Source organism: Gopherus evgoodei, chromosome 8 (genome assembly GCF_007399415.2).
Source record: "Gopherus evgoodei ecotype Sinaloan lineage chromosome 8, rGopEvg1_v1.p, whole genome shotgun sequence".
Classification (NCBI taxonomy): Eukaryota; Metazoa; Chordata; order Testudines; family Testudinidae; genus Gopherus; species Gopherus evgoodei.
In genome coordinates this window covers 99163749-99179642 of record NC_044329.1, presented here as the reverse complement: position 1 = coordinate 99179642, position 15894 = coordinate 99163749, and the positions used below count along the sequence as shown (strand labels likewise).

At 42.2% G+C, this 15894-nt stretch overlaps 1 protein-coding gene across 2 annotated transcripts in view; it reads left to right on the top strand.

Moving 5' to 3' along the window:
* Positions 1-15894, top strand: part of C8A (complement C8 alpha chain) — a 37109-nt gene that overhangs the window by 15338 nt on the left and 5877 nt on the right. For both annotated transcript variants that reach the window (XM_030573145.1, XM_030573144.1), the window contains exons 7-9: positions 1023-1263; positions 7118-7246; positions 9263-9420. In XM_030573145.1, the coding sequence (XP_030429005.1) occupies positions 1023-1263; positions 7118-7246; positions 9263-9420 (528 nt within the window). The remainder of the gene's footprint in view (positions 1-1022; positions 1264-7117; positions 7247-9262; positions 9421-15894) is intronic.

Genomic DNA, 15894 nt, shown 5'->3' with positions numbered 1-15894 from the left:
TGCTCCGGGATCCACCGCCAAAGTGCCCCAAAGTGGGTCAGGACCCTCTTTGAATGTGGTCACCAGGGGTGGCTTAGAGTTGCTGTGGCCCAGAGCTGAAGCCCAAACCCCACTGCCCAGGGCAGAAGCCCTTGAGTTTCAGCTTTGGCCCCCCTGCTCGGAGTGGTAGGGCTCGGGCTTTGGGCTCCCCCCAGGGCAGTGGGGCTTGGGCAGGCTCAGGCTTCGGTCCCCCCTTCCTGGGGTTGTGAAGTAATTTTTGTTGTCAGAAGGGGGTCATGGTGCAATGAAGTTTGAGAACCCTGAGTAGAGCATCCAATTTAGAGGAGGAAAAAACATAAGAAGCCTATTCTGATTTCAGGTAGACAGTATTGTTAACACCAAGTGCACAGGTGCTGGAACTAGGGTGTTCTGGGGGTGTGGCCACAGCCTCCGGCTTGAAGTGGCTTCCATCAGATACAGGGTTTGCAGTTTGGTTCAATGGCTCTCAGCACCCCCACTATACAAGTTGTTCCAACTCCACTGCCCAGGTGATCAAAAATCATGACTCCAGCCCCCCAAAAACCATGAGATTTGCTTTAAAATATGTTTTAATACCTAAATAAAATGTATTTTTAGTTGCCTTCTTGGTTTTGATCCTTTAAAGGACACTTGGGTCACACTTTCAAGCTTTTCTCTGCAACCACAAGTGCGAGAAACTTTTTTAAAAATGAAAGCTGAGATTCTCTCAGAATCACTTGACTCCAGGAACTGAAGCTGTAAGAAAAAGAACAGATGAGATTTGAGCTAAAATCACAAGGATTGGCAACACTAGTTCTAGATTAATGTATCTCTATTGGCTTCAGTGGGGACACATTAGTGTTCTTTAGTTGAGAATCAGGTTTGGGCAATGTTCCTTTAAAGGGCTCCTAGCTTGGTGTAAACCCACTAAATGTTCATACCACTATTCTGCAATGTGGACCCATGCATATTTCTCAGGGAAGAGACATGTTTCCCTTTTAACATCTGTCTGGTTTTATCTGCAGAACGTAGAATTCATTAGAGCCATAACAAAGGTACAGACAGCACGGTTCAAAATGAGACGGGATAACATAGTTCTGGATGAAGATGTGCTTCAGTCTCTGATGGCGCTTCCAGACAGCTACAACTATGGAATGTATGCCAAATTTATTAATGACTATGGTACCCATTTCATGACATCTGGGACCATGGGAGGCATCTTTGAATATATCCTTGTCGTTAACAAAGAAGAAATGAAAAGAAAAGGTTAGAATAATGCTACAAATTCTGTGTTCATCACTTTATTCTCTAACTGTCCCCTCTGATTGTTTAATGTTATAGACTCTTAAAACTAACCCCTGGGTTCCTCCCTCTTCATCCTCCCAGGCATGGAGCAGTAGTACCGGCCCTGCTAAAGCAGTACCTACCACCAGAGGATACCTATAGCCATTCACCAACTGGCACGTCCCACTTCTGACCTGTCTACCTACACCAAATTCCTCCTCACCACCACTCACAGGACTAGCTGACACTGTTCCACAGTATGCTTATGCAGAGCCACTTATACTGACTTTCCATAGTTTGCCTTCCTGTGCAGCAAATCAGCAGCTTCTGAGCAGCATTTGGGTCTTCTGGCCTTGGAAAGCAGGGCCAGGATTTAGCTCACAGTGACTAAAATTAGGCACTCTGAGTCAGTGCTTTAGTATTCTTGGTTTAAGTACATTTCATAGGTGAGTAAAATAGGTCAGATTCCGCAGCTGGTGTCATTTGGCATAGGTCCATTGGCATAAATGGAGTTACGGTGATTTACACCAGCTGAGGTTCTGGCCCTAAATCTTTTTTTAAAGTAGATCTCCTTTTGGCCACTAGGAGGCACGTGGGAAGTTAAACTGGAGGCTCTCTTGGTTAGATTATTTATCCTTTATCCTGAGGTTAGGTGTTAAATAAACCAATAAGTGCGTCTCACAGTCAGCATGCAGTTCCTGACCAGCTCACTCATTGTAGTGGGGAATCTACTTGGCTTTTCCATCTACTTAATCTTAATAGTAGTATGGTGCTATACGGGAGACATCATCCCAGTGGACATGAACTCATCGTCAATGTGCTTAATGTCTTCTCTCATAACAGGAAAACTCAGAAGACAGGTATTCTGTAACCCTGAATCTGAAAAGATGTGACCTGTAAGGTTTTTTAAAATTCACAATTAGGGCTTCCCTTTCTAATGGGCCAAACCAGAACCACAAGTCCAAACATCCCCACACTTTGGGGGATGGTTTCTACATCCAGACCCAACATGGATCCTCATTTTGCAGCTCTCATTACCTACCAGAAGAAGGACCGTCAATTATCTTTTGCACGACAACTGGTTAAACAAACATGTATCTCCTGTGGGGATGAAAACAGAGGAAAGTCACTAACAGGGCGTTTTGTTCTACTGTCTTACATCAAAGTTTCCCTTGGCAGTAATCAATAGTTTAGGCAGGAGTTTGGATTTCTCCAGTACTCTTTCCGGACTGTTTCATTCTCCTGTATCTTACATACAATGACCCTGCATCCTTTCCACCAGCTAATTTTGCAACCAATGACTGTCTTGTGTCATCAGCATCTAGGCTTCCCAAAGCTGAACTTGTTCTTTTCACATCCTTTTTGCTCTCCCTGGCTTACTACTACAGAAGGTAGGACAGCACCTGGAGAAAAGTTTGTTTATCAGTACAGAGATCGGGACGGGTCCAGAATGCACTAAAGGATTTCATCTCCATATTCAGAAGCCTGAAGACTTAATAACTAGCTGCCTCGGAACAAGACAAATGCAGACACAGATCCAGAGGAAAGAATGACACTTTCACTCATACTTCAACAATCAGTGCAGGTCTCAATCAAATAAGATGGAACCCTTAGTGAGACTTAGTCTAAAAACCAAGCTCTCCTCTGAGAGGGTCGTCATGAGCGACACAGACACAGGTGGATCAGGAGCGACCCCCAAGGACATTCTCTTCACACTGGTGGGGCAAATTGTAGCCTTGATTATACTTGTTAGCACTAAGAGCAAGAAAAAGGCATTACACAGACAGATCGAGATACACTCAAAGACGTGTTTGTTTTGAATGTGTGAATAATGCATTGTACTTGGCCTTACATCTGCCATTGTAATCTCAGGAATGACAGAGTTCTGCCTGCTCCAACTTTCAACCCACGAATGTGTGCAGGGCTACATAGTTATGCCTGTAAATTATGTTTATGTAATGTATCAGCAGTTAGGCTTGCATGCATATCAGTTTCTGGGCAGTTGAAACATAAAGCCTCTTCTAATCAAGAATGAGGATGCAGAACAACATAGTCCTTTTGGTACACTCACAAGATTGTTAGTGGAAATGTAAAGTCAGCTACAATGTGATAGATACCACAACTCTTATACATCCAGTGATACAAGTAGGCATTAGTCATCTATAGCTTCTGCTATAGGTTCTGCTTTGGTTTCAACCTGGTGGCCTAAGATGGAGACTGTGATTATAGCAATAGTAAATGGCAGCCAGATGCACAGCTGGTATAAATCAGAATAGCCTCATTGACTTCAATAAGACTATGACAATTTATGCCAGTTTATGTTTTGGCCTAGAGTAGTTCGGGTATCTATAACTACACAGATTCAGTGCTCAGAGCCAACCATAGAGAGTGTTACAAAAGAAGTACTTAGCAATAAAAATGATTTGTACAGCTCTCCTGAAGTGTCTCCTTATTCTTGGAGACGTTCTGTGTCCTTCACTCCTGGAAGAGTGAGTGACAAAGAGGTGACCAAAATCTTAGCAAGGAAGACTTTAAGAAGCAGACTGCCAAGTTAAAGGAAAGGATTAATCACCAGCAGCTGGACAGGGGCTATGATTTTATTTTATCTTGTGCTTACTGTATATCTGAGATGAGATTTAATGCCACAGGGTGCCCTATTTTAAAAATGAGGGATGTTGGAGTTCTGCAAGAGACAAAAAATGTGCCCCAGAAGAGAGATAATTTTCATTCTAATGTAGGATACTTGTATAATTTCCATCTATAGTGGATACCATTAAAAACTCCACATTTATCAACTGATACAGCATTATATCCTATAGGAAATGAAACTGCAGAGTCTCAGATTCCCCCACATGGTAATAATTGGTATGTTTTGATGGTTTAATACTGGACAGATTTCCTATTGAATGAGGTGTCTCCTCACTATGTTGTTACATGGTGTGTATGAGTCAGATCCTCAGCTGCTGTAAATCAGTACAGCTCAGTTGTAATCAGTTGAATTTATACCAGTTGAAGAATTGGCTGTGTACTTTCTTAAAAAAAAATGTTACCTCTAAAACTTGAGCCACTGATCTGCATAAACTAGCACGAACTAATACAGCTAGTTTGTCCTAACCAATTACTAAACTATATTCCAATATCATTATGCTACTTAGAATAAAGGCAAAAATCCCACTGAAGTGGAAATTAGTCTCAATAAGGACTGAGTAAAAATGAATAAGAATATCAGGATAAGGCACCTTGTGAATCATGCCACCAATATTTTTCATTCTTTCTTTTTAAAATAAATTATTGTTTTATTACACAGGAGAAAAGTTGAGTAATTCATTAACAGCTGTGACGACATTTAGGAGAGATGCAGTCAGCACAGAATAGTATGGAAAGAGCCTTTACATATTATGATTAATTCAAAACGCAGCAATAACTCTTACGACTAGGACACATTCAACTATCTGAAATTACATCAGATGATAAACAATCATGGTTTCCCCTCCTGCAAAGAGCCAATACTCTGTATGACCACCCTTTTGCAGCAATAACAACTTCAATATTTATCAAGACTGGATCTACAGTATTCGCTACAACCAATTGCAAATTGTATTGACAGACCCTTGCTGAACATAATTACTCGACAGGAGCCATGGTGAATCAATTAATCAGAGTGTATCTGAACTTTAATTTTAATGGCACTTCAACGCTGAGAGAAGCAAACATTCATGTTGCTTTGAGTGAATGAATTTTATCCATTTCTGTTTACAATTATTGAATATTATACTCCATGGATCTGAATGCTGCATGTTTACTCTTTCTCAGGGCCCAGGCCTACAATGCAGTGAGACCCAGGATTCCTATTGAAGTCAATGAGAAATGAAGGGTTAGGATCTCTCCATCTCCCATTAAGTTGAATGGGAGTTCAGGGGGCAGATTGCTTCTCCTGAGGTGCTCAGCATCTCGCATGTTCAGGGTCTGATCCCGCATCAGTAAGTCAATGAGCCAGATTCTGGTCTCGATTGTTGCAGGCATGCACAGGCGTGACTCAACTGGAGTTACTCCTTATGGACAAGCGTAGCAGAAGAGAAGAGACTCATGCTCCACAGAATTTGCTAGTTATTTCAATGGAAGCAAACCAGGCCTACAGGCCTGATATTGATGAGAGGCAGTGTTGCCTAGCGGATAGAGGACTGGTCTTAGACTCAGGCCACCTGTGTTCTATTCCCACCTTGGCTTCTGGGTGACCTTGGGAAAGTCTGTTTGCCTCTTTATGCTTCAGTTTCCCCATCTGCAAAATGGGCATAATGATACGGCCAAGTTCTTCATGAAGCACTACTGATTACAGCCATTCGTGGATACAGAAGCAGCCATCCCTGGTCACACTAGTGTGTGCAAGTGGCTTGCACGGTCCTGGACAGGAGACGCAAAGGAGATTTGAAGGGACAGCTGGTGAGCCCAGTACCTGCTCCAGTGGGCAGGGCTGGGGACGGTACAGTCACGCTGGAGGAACTGCTTGCAATGGGCAATGGTTCCTGCAAGCAGCAGCCTGACATGCTGCTGCTTTCGCCGCTGTGGTTCCTGGCCCAGTCACAGGCACTAGAACCCTGCAACTCTGCGGATATTCACTTTATATCCATGGATATAAATTTTGTGTTCGCACAGGGCTCTACTACTGATGAAAAGGGCTATATAAAAGCTAGGTATTATTAATTATTATTATTATTCTGCATACACTGAAATCAATGGAAGTCTTGCCATTAACTTCTGCTGAACTTGCCTCATATTTGTAATACACTGAAAAATACACATAACAAAACATTGTTGACCTAAGAAATGTGCCTACTACTGTGCTTTGGTGAAACCACTTTTTTATTTCAGTTCTCTTCTCTACAGCTTGCTCATAGGACTCTAGTTATTTATTTTTTACAATACATACAGCAGTAGCCGTTAACGCTAATACAACAGCATGCAATAAACCGTCAGTGATTTTCAAAGGATAAACAATTGATACATTTGTATTGAAGTTACTATTCTAGCCAGTCATTTTACCTCACTAAATAACTCATGCAAATTGACCTAAATGATATTGTAATTTGGTGGCAGCTTTTTTCAGTACTGGGGTTGTTGTTTTTTCAGCATCCGTTCAGTAAAGTTTTGTAAAACATTATCTACTGGCCAAAATATATGGGGCCAGAACTTCAGCTGGTCACTTGAGCTATGTCAATTTACACCAGCTCAGGTTCTGATCAAAGTGTCTCAGGAAGTCATATTTGGCTAAGCCCAAACTCCTATAAAAAGGCAAACACTTTCTGCAACACTGTCTTCTGACCCTATAGCTAATTATGCAGCTAATACACCAGTCTCAGTGCGCAGATGATTAAGAGACATATTATGATGTATGCACCAGATACTCAGCTGCTGAAAATTGGCATAGATCTATTCACTTTAAAAGGTCTACATAGCTTTACTCCAGCTAAGGATCTGGCCCATATGGAGACAAAATTTAAACAGATAGAACAGAATCTGACATATGAAGGGACTTCCTAGATTTGACATTTTTCACCCTTCTTTTAGAAGAAAATCTCTTGGGGCAAGTATTTTGCCCTTTCAGACTTAATAATCACTGATAAACCCCAGCCATATATTTGGCTTCCACACAAGAATGACAAAGCCCAGCAAAATCAGTTTCACACTGATGGCAATAATTTCTTGGCTTCCACAAATGTGCTACATATTTGTATGAATATTTTATTGGTTGATGTAACCGTAATTACCACTGGGGAAAAAATGCCATTCTTACCAATAATGACACTGACATTATTGTTTTTCTATTTTTGTTTCACAGCCATTTCATCTGAAACAATAAGCTCCTGTTTTGGTCTGTCAGGAGGCTTCATATACCAAAAGGAAAGAACAGATATATCAATGTCACTATCATACAAAAACTGTGAGAAGGACGTATTCCTTAAAACTGGTATGATGTCCGAAAAGGGAGTACACAAAATATATTTGTCTTACTAGTAAATCTTTAAATGAATTCACCATTGGTGTAAGTGGATCAAACTGCATTTGTGAAGTTCTACCCACTGATGTCATTACCCCTGTTGCCATTAGCAGATTTCTGACTACCCTGGATCTGGAGGTGCAAGTGAGGGATAGGTTAAGGTTTAAAGTCGGGATGGATGAAGCTCAAGGGGTTTCATGAACATCTCAAAATAAATGTTGGGTTGCAGTGTTCACAAAACCAATTCAGATTCACAAACCATTTTCGCTATTCCAACTTGTTTTTTTCCAAGGGAGATTCAATTTAACCTCTAACTAAAAGGTAGTATGCATTAGGTTTTGAACAATTCCCTGTCCACAACCTCAAAAGCTAGGGTAGAACAAGTGGGCTCTCTACATGGTGGGTCAAGATCTTGACCTGTTGTAAAACAGTGATGGAGCTATGCTGATATACACCATCTGACTAGACCTGAGCAAAAATTGGAATATCCATCTCACAGGAAATGCCAATATTTATTATTACCCCCAATCAGAACAAAAAGTCAAAAGAGCAAAATGTTTAATATTTAACAAAATATTCCAATTTGGAAAGGTTTTGTTTGGACAATTTTGAATTGAAACAAAACTTTCTGACAGTCTCAAATCAAAATATTTCATTCTGGGAGGCATGAGGAACCCAAACTACAACTCCCATGAGATATCATTGCACCATATGTAGATGCAGCTCAAGGTCAAACTAAGTCAAAAGAGTATGTTTTGTTTCAATTCAAGAAACCAAAATATTTTATTTTAAATCAAACTGACCCAAAACAAAATATTTCATTGCAATTTCCCCACTGTGGCAAGGCACCTCCTCTTCCATCTCACCAGACTTAGCACTTTCCCATTTGGTGGTGGCCAGGCTGGGGGTAAATCAGGCCCACTCTAGGCAGTCTTTGTCTTCCCCCTCTGCATTTACTTGTCTGTATTTTCAGGGTAGGCCTCAGGGCAAACCTAAGGAGTGCACCTCCGCCAACCAAAAAAGAAACAAATATACAAACACAAGAACAAAGGGGGGATACCTTACCCTGCCTCCACACTATGTGTCTGTCTGTGTGTGTGTGGGGGGGTGTAGGTAGGGGGGCATTGTCCTGTTATTTGCCCTGGGGTGTCAGTCCTTCCCCTAAAGAGACACTCAATTTTGGTTGCTTTCCCTATGAGAAAGAGAACAGCCGCTCATGCTGGAGAAATCTAGCTCCTTTCTGCCACTGTCCCTGCAGCAGCTTCTCTCCCTCCTTCCCCCACAAGTTTTAAAAGGTCTCAAGCAGCCCTTAATTGGACTCAGGTGTCCCTAATTGACCTGAGGTAACTCCTTCTCAGCTTGTAGAAAAAAGGGCTTTTATCATTCTAGGGCTTCCACCACTCTTGCAGCTGTCCAGTATGACTTTGTCACACTACATAAAATTTCAATTTTGCAGAAAATGCATTTTCTGTACAAAAAGCATTTCATTGGAACATTCCAAATAGAATGTTTCTCTCTCCCTGCCTATGTCTTCCACAGCCTGTTTGAATTTTTTTCCGTCTCCAACTATCTCATTTAGACTCAGGGGACCTGAGTACTACTCCCTGATGACGTGATGTGTTATTTTGTATATGGACTGGGGAGCGCAAAGGTGATATAAAACTATCTTTACCCCACACGCTGGGTCTTGTGTATATGTTAGAGAGATAAGAGAATCAGAGCCATGGAGTTTAGAAGTTAACTCCTACATCACCATGATTGTAGCACCTAGAATGCTTAACTCATCAGAAGCTATCTTGTAATAATGGGGAAGGCTGTTTAGGGCTTGCTCCTGGGCTCATTGAAGTCAATGGCAAATCTCCCATTGACTTTAATGGTGCAGGGTCATGGCCTTAATGGGGGCAAGTGGCCATCCACTGGGTCATGCTGTTACTACTCAATGTGTGGAAATGGTAGCTAATATGTAGCTATAATTCAACTTTCCAGATCCTGAAACCAACAGTGCAATAGTGGAAGATATTATTCCTCGGATTCAAGGTGGAGATGTTGCTTCAAGTGGAGGGCTTTTAAACAGTTGGAATGCCAATATGTATCGTCGCTGGGGAAGGTCATTAAAATATAATCCTGCTGTTATTGATTTCGAGGTAAGACCTTTTTGCAGTCGAAGAAACTCCACTGTTATGAGGAATGAAAGTGTAATAGACCAGATCATTTCATATTTTCATTGTGATGCCATCAGAGAACAGATTAAATATAATGGGCTGCTGATCTGGTAACCTCTCAGACATTCCACAATGGGGAGTGCATTTCTTAGCAACAGCATCAAAGGTGAGACAGACAAGAAGCTTAATGCTGGCTTAGTGGAGAGTTTAGTTTTGATGTGTCCCTGTGCAGAAGCTTCCCATGGAACAGCTTCCCAAGGAATGGTTTTACGAGTGGTCACCTAATCCCTATTATTCTCACGACAGCTGAAATCTGTGTTCTCCCAGTTATATAAGGAATCAAAAAGAGACGAAGGGATAGGGTCCTCCCTCACACAGCCACTCTGCAAATGCTAATAGAGCTCATAGGCTGTCGTAACGGATGTACCCCAATGTGGGGTATATAGACAATTTACAGGTCCAGTGGTCATGCTCATATACCCCTGCACTCCAATAGACATACTTGCTCCTGTGGAGTAGGGTATTGTAGAACTTGGCTTCAAGACATTTGTTTTGGCTTCTTGCTCTGATTACATGTTGCTTCCCTGCCTTCAATATCACAGTGTTAGGCACTATCTACATATCAAACTAGGTAGCTATTTCCTTTGCGTTTTTGCCCTGCCGTGGCCATGGAGCAGGATCCAGTATTTCACTCTTAGAGATGAGACAACATAGCAAAGAGAGCATAGAATTTCCTAGTTAGGGTAAAAGATGTTTTATTGGTTAGAGTGTACTGCTGGGGCATAATGAAGCATTTTTACATTTCTTGCCTTTAATACAATTTTCTTGCAATGAACCGGGGAACCTAAAAAACTTCCATGAAAAACTTAAAACTGCCTACGAAAAAACCCAACTGTAAAATGCCACAAGTAAAAAAAGGCTCAGATAGATTCACCTTTAATTCAATTCTTGATCAATCACTGCAGCAGTTTTTCATACCATTATGGAACTATAATTCTCAAGGATATTAGCAAATACCTATCTCCTATTTGTTATAAGTAGTAATACAAAATGCTTCATCAGCAAGCATGCTAATTTTAGGCGGTCTTTGCAAAAAAGCTTGCATGTTGAATACTCTAATTTGGGAGCAAAATTTATATCTCAACTTGCAAAGAAGATAAAAAAATAAAATAAAATCCAGAGACAGTTCTGTTCTAGGCTGGTAGAAAAGCTAATCCCACATTTGATGCAACCCCTTTTTTTATTTGAAATAGTAAATAGAATTTGGCCACTGCTTTTCCCAGACTTTAATAAGAGGGAAGGTTCTTTCATGGATCAGTAACTGTTTAAAAGATAGGAAACAAAGGGTAGGAATAAATGGTCAGTTTTCAGAATGGAGAGAGGTAAATAGTGGTGTTTCCCAGGGGTCTGTACTGAGGACAGTACTGTTCAACATATTCATAAATGATCTGGAAAAAGGGGTAAACAGTGAGGAGAAAAAATATGTGGATGATACCAAATTTCCCAAGATAGTTCAGTCTCAAAGCTGACAGCGAAGAGTTACAAAGGGATCTCACAAAACTAGGTGATTGGGCAAGAAAATGGCAGATGAAATTCAGTGTTGATAAAAGCAAAGTAATGCACATTGGAAAATATAATCCCAATTATACATACAAAATGATGGGGGCTAAATTAGCTGTTACCATTGAAGAAACAGAACTTGGTGTCATTGTGGATAGTTTCTGAAAACATCCGCTCAATTTGCAGTCACAAAAGCTACCAAAATGTTACAAACCATTAGGAAAGGGATGGATAAGACAGAAAATATCATAATGCCTCTATATAAATCTATGGTACACCCACATCTTGAATACTGCATGCAGATCTGGTCACCCCATCTCAAAAAACGTATATTGGAATTGGACAGGGTGCAGAGAAGGGCAGTTAAAATGATTAGGGGTATGGAACAGCTTCCATATGAGGAGAGATTAAAAAGACTGGGACTTTTCAGCTTTGAAAACAGACAGCTAAGGGGGGATATGATGAAGGTCTGTATAATTATGAGTAAGGCAGCAATTTAGTCACGGAGGTCACGGAATCCATGACTTCCAAAGACCTCTGTGACTTCAGCCAGTGTTGTCTGGGAGCTTCAGGGGGTCTCCTGTCGCCTGCGGAGGCAGGGAGCTGCGGGGTACACCAACAGCTCCCAGCCATTGCAGGTGGCTGGTGGACTCTCCATAGTTCCCACCTGTGGTGGGCAGCAGGGGGGACTCCCATAGCTCCAGCTGCCACTCCCAGCCGCCGCATATGGCAGGAGGCAACCCCTGGAGCTCCTGGCTGCTGCAAGCAACAGAGGGGAGCCCTCAGGGGTCCCAGCCACCACATGCAGCAGGGGAGAACCCCCAGAGCTCCGAGCTGCCTCAGGGAGGACCCCTATAGCTTGGAGCCACCAGTGGAGGAGAACCCTGGAGCTCCGAGTCCCTATGGGTGGTGGGGGCCCCTGGAGTGCCCAGCCCACCGGCAGATGCCCAGGCTCCCCATTTTGTCATGGATATTTTTGGTAAAAGTCAGGGACAGGTCACAGGCTTCCATGAATTTTTCATTATTGCCCGTGACCTGGCCATGAGTTTTACTAAAAGTATCTGTGACAAAATCTTAGCCTTAATCATGACTGGTGTGGAGAAAGAGTATTACTTATTTCTGCACATAACACAAGAACCAGGGGTCACCCAGTGACATTAATAGGCACAAGGTGTAAAACAAACAAAAGGAAGTATTTCTTCACACAATGCACAGTCAACCTGTGGAACTCATTGCCAGGGGATGGTGTGAAGGCCAACACTATAACAGGAATCAAAAAAGAACTAGATAAGTTAATGGAGGATAGGTCCATCAATGGCTATTAGCCACGATGGTCTGGGGGGGGGAAATCATGATCTGAAGTGTCCCTTGCCTCTGTTTGCCAGAAGCTGGGAATGGGTGACAGGGGATGGATCATTTGATGATTGCCTTTTCTGTTCATTCCCTTTGAAGAACCTGGTATTTGACACTGTAAGAAGACAGGATGCTGGGCTGAATGGACCATTGGTCTGATCCAGTATGGCCATTCTTATGTTCTACTCCATGCCTTTATAAAAAAGTCCCTCTTCTTGAAGGGGTGGCTCTAGGGTATTAGGCATTGTTCTAGTTATAGGAATAAGTAGGTCAACTGCATAAAATACAGAATCTCTGACTTCTAGGTTACCATGTCATTGTGTTTGCCTGAACCAGTGGGGCACTTCATGAAGTGTGTTCACTTGAATTTTACCGCAGTGAATTGATATTCAATTCAAGATGGCTACCTGGGCATTACCTTCCATAACATAAATCAACAATCCTGTGTTGGCTCAACCAAAAAGGTATAGCCAGAACTCCTGACCAGCTTTGCCTCCTGGGTTAAGACTGGAGAAATCCTTCCTCCCTTGGTCCCAGCTTCACCCAGAAATGGCCCCTGGAAAAATCATCCAGACCTTTTTATCTTGCCAGCTGAGTCCTGTTGCCTTCAGCCTGCTCCCAGCCTGCTAGCTGCTGGAGGACCAATTCATGTTGGTCACACCAGCAACTGATTCTGGGTGCCCTCTCTAGGCAGTTCTTGAAGTTCTAAACACACAGTTTGCTGGCTGTTTGATGGCCTCTGTAAATTAGTGGTCTAGGTCCTGCTGCTTCCAGACTATCAATTAATCACTAAAATAAAATAAAAATTGGGAAATCACACTAAAGCTGGATCTCTGATGTCAACTGAGATGCCAAGTACATGGAAACTGAAAATCATTGTACCCCAGTAGGTCATCTCTGGATCTCCTCAGGTCAGACTTGAGACACGTTGATGGGGCAGCCTGAGGAGACTGTACGATTGTCTCATCTCTGATTTCAAGCCCCATGGTTGTCACCCTGACACCTACATTCATTTAACAAGAATCAGATGTTATGGGTAACCATCCTACAAAGGACACAACTCCATGGGAGCTCACATCATAGGATTAGGCCTTACATTCATAAGCCTGGAAAGCTAAAGTCAAATAAAATTAAATTACTGATGCTCGATTTTCCATTCGGAGGACCTGATCTTTGACTAATGCAAGTTAGTGTAGAACCATTGACATCAATGAGCCCTGAGTGTTTATATTCTTGATAAGGGAAGGGAAGGTTTCGCTGAGTTACAGGAACTATACAGCTTGGGGAGGCACATCCTCTTTCAGTAGCTTATTCATGCCCAGAACTAAGGTGATCAGGATGTCTCAATTTTATAGGCACAGTCCCAATATTTGGAGCTTTTTCTTATATAGGCACCTATTGCCTTCCACCCCTAGTCCTGATTTTTCACACTTGCTGTCTAGTCACCCTAACCAGAACACCTTCAAGTCTTGTGTGTCCCGTAAAATGGAACAGGACATTCCAGACTAACTGCCATAGCACCCTGAGAGCTTTCAGAAAGGGAGTCCTTGAGAGGAGAGAGAACAGGAAAGGAGGAGATCAGTGAGGAGGAAAAAGAACTCACTGCAGTCAGATGCTGCAGCTTTTATTTTGTGCCATTGCTATTTCTCAGTGCATCGCCGCCTTCAACAAGACATTTTCTTGATAGGCGCAGCTCTGAGTGTGTGGCAGTGGAAGGAGTGTTTCTCTCCTTGCACTTAAGGGTGGAAAATCTTCCATGAGAACGTATAATTGCCAGCCTACTCTGAGACGACAACTATGCGATGAAATGAGGAGCATCTAGGCAATTGTACAAGTACCGAGTTGTGCTACTCCATTGCCATTCCCCTCCTTCTAACTTAAAAGCACTACTGTCTCTGACTTTGGCAACAAAATGTGAGAGAAGGTAGAAAGGAACCCAGAAGCAAGAATTATCCACACTATTAGCTGGGTAAATAGGAAATTACAGAACATTCTGCCATATTGACAAAATGGGCTGTTTAAATAGAAACACTCTCAGTAACAGCTGAGCATTCTGCTGCAAGTTATCCACCATTCTGTGCAAGTTCCGTCAACTCTGGGCAAAATATGCTGCAATTTTCTCGTAACTCACTCAGTGACCTCTCAGTTGGCAACACTAGGAGCTCTGCAATTGCGTGGGGCTCTAGAGTGAGTTCAGGCTGCTGCTAAGCACTTGTGTCCACTTGAATGCCTCTTATCTTTAGCTCTCTTATTTGTTAAAGGGTCTTGTGCACATGGTTTTTAAGAAACATTTTCAAAGCCATGTAGGACTTCCTCAGAAAATCTGTTCTATGCTGTATTTGTAAGAAGAGAAAACTCAGTCTCTGCGACCAGTGTGATCAGATGAGCACGTGTCAGTCTCATTCAGGTATATGTACATATACACACAAGCACACAAATATAAAGCCAACCTTGATTTTTAAAATGTACTTTGTTTGAACTGTCATGTGTTTGAGAAAATCTATTACATGAATATGAAATACATAAGGGGCAAGATATTAAGTCCAATGCTAATTTCAGTGCCTAAAATCCATATATAGAAAGTCAAATAAAAGCCTGATTTTTCAGGGTGCTGAACATTTCAACAGGAATGATGGATCCTTAGCACCTCAGGAAATCAGTTCATTTGTTTTTAAGTGGCTAAATATGGAAGTTAGGTTCATAGTTTTAGATACCCACATTTGAATATATTGGCCTAAATACATGGCAGATTTAGATGTTAGTATTGTTAGACTCGTGATGTTTTAACTATTTCATATGGCACAATATGTTTTAACTGTATCATACCATACCACAGATGTATGTACTATGTGTGCTTCATACATAGAGATCAATGCATGAAGTATATATTGATGCTGGACTGATACTGCTCTGATTAAGGAGGTTAGGCTAGAGTTTAGATTAGACGGCACTGAAACGTCACAAGCTGCTACCAAAGGACTCTGGTCCAAGATGGCAGAAATCATGGAAAACTCTTGCAAGACTGTGGGTGGGATCATTTAAATATGAATCAAATAACAGGTCCCCTTGTGGTTTTTGATCTGATCGGGGCTGGCCTTACCATGAGGCGAACAGAGGCGGTCGCCTCAGGTGCCAGACTGTGTGGGGTGGCCACTAGGACCCAGAGTGTAGAAAACTGTGTCTGCTGCTGGAGTATTCTCTCTGCTCTAGATATACAGAGATGGTGGAGTGCTGTGCTGGAGGAAGAAGGGCACAAGAGACATAACAGGCAAGCAGGAGAAAAGGTGAGAGGGCAGAATAGAAAGCAGAAGAAGCTGCAGGGAGAGAGAAGAGGAGGAGTCTCTTATGTACCTCTCTAGCTCCCTCAGGATCCTGGACTGATTATCACTAGCTTCTCATGGAGCTTCCTGTTTCCTGCTGTTTCCCTGAACCCACTTGAGGAGAACAGGCAGTCAACTGGAGTAGTAGGAGCCAGTTAGGCCCTTAAGACGCTGATATCTTCCCTCACTCAGGCCCTGCTACCAGCCTGCTTATTTGCCCCCC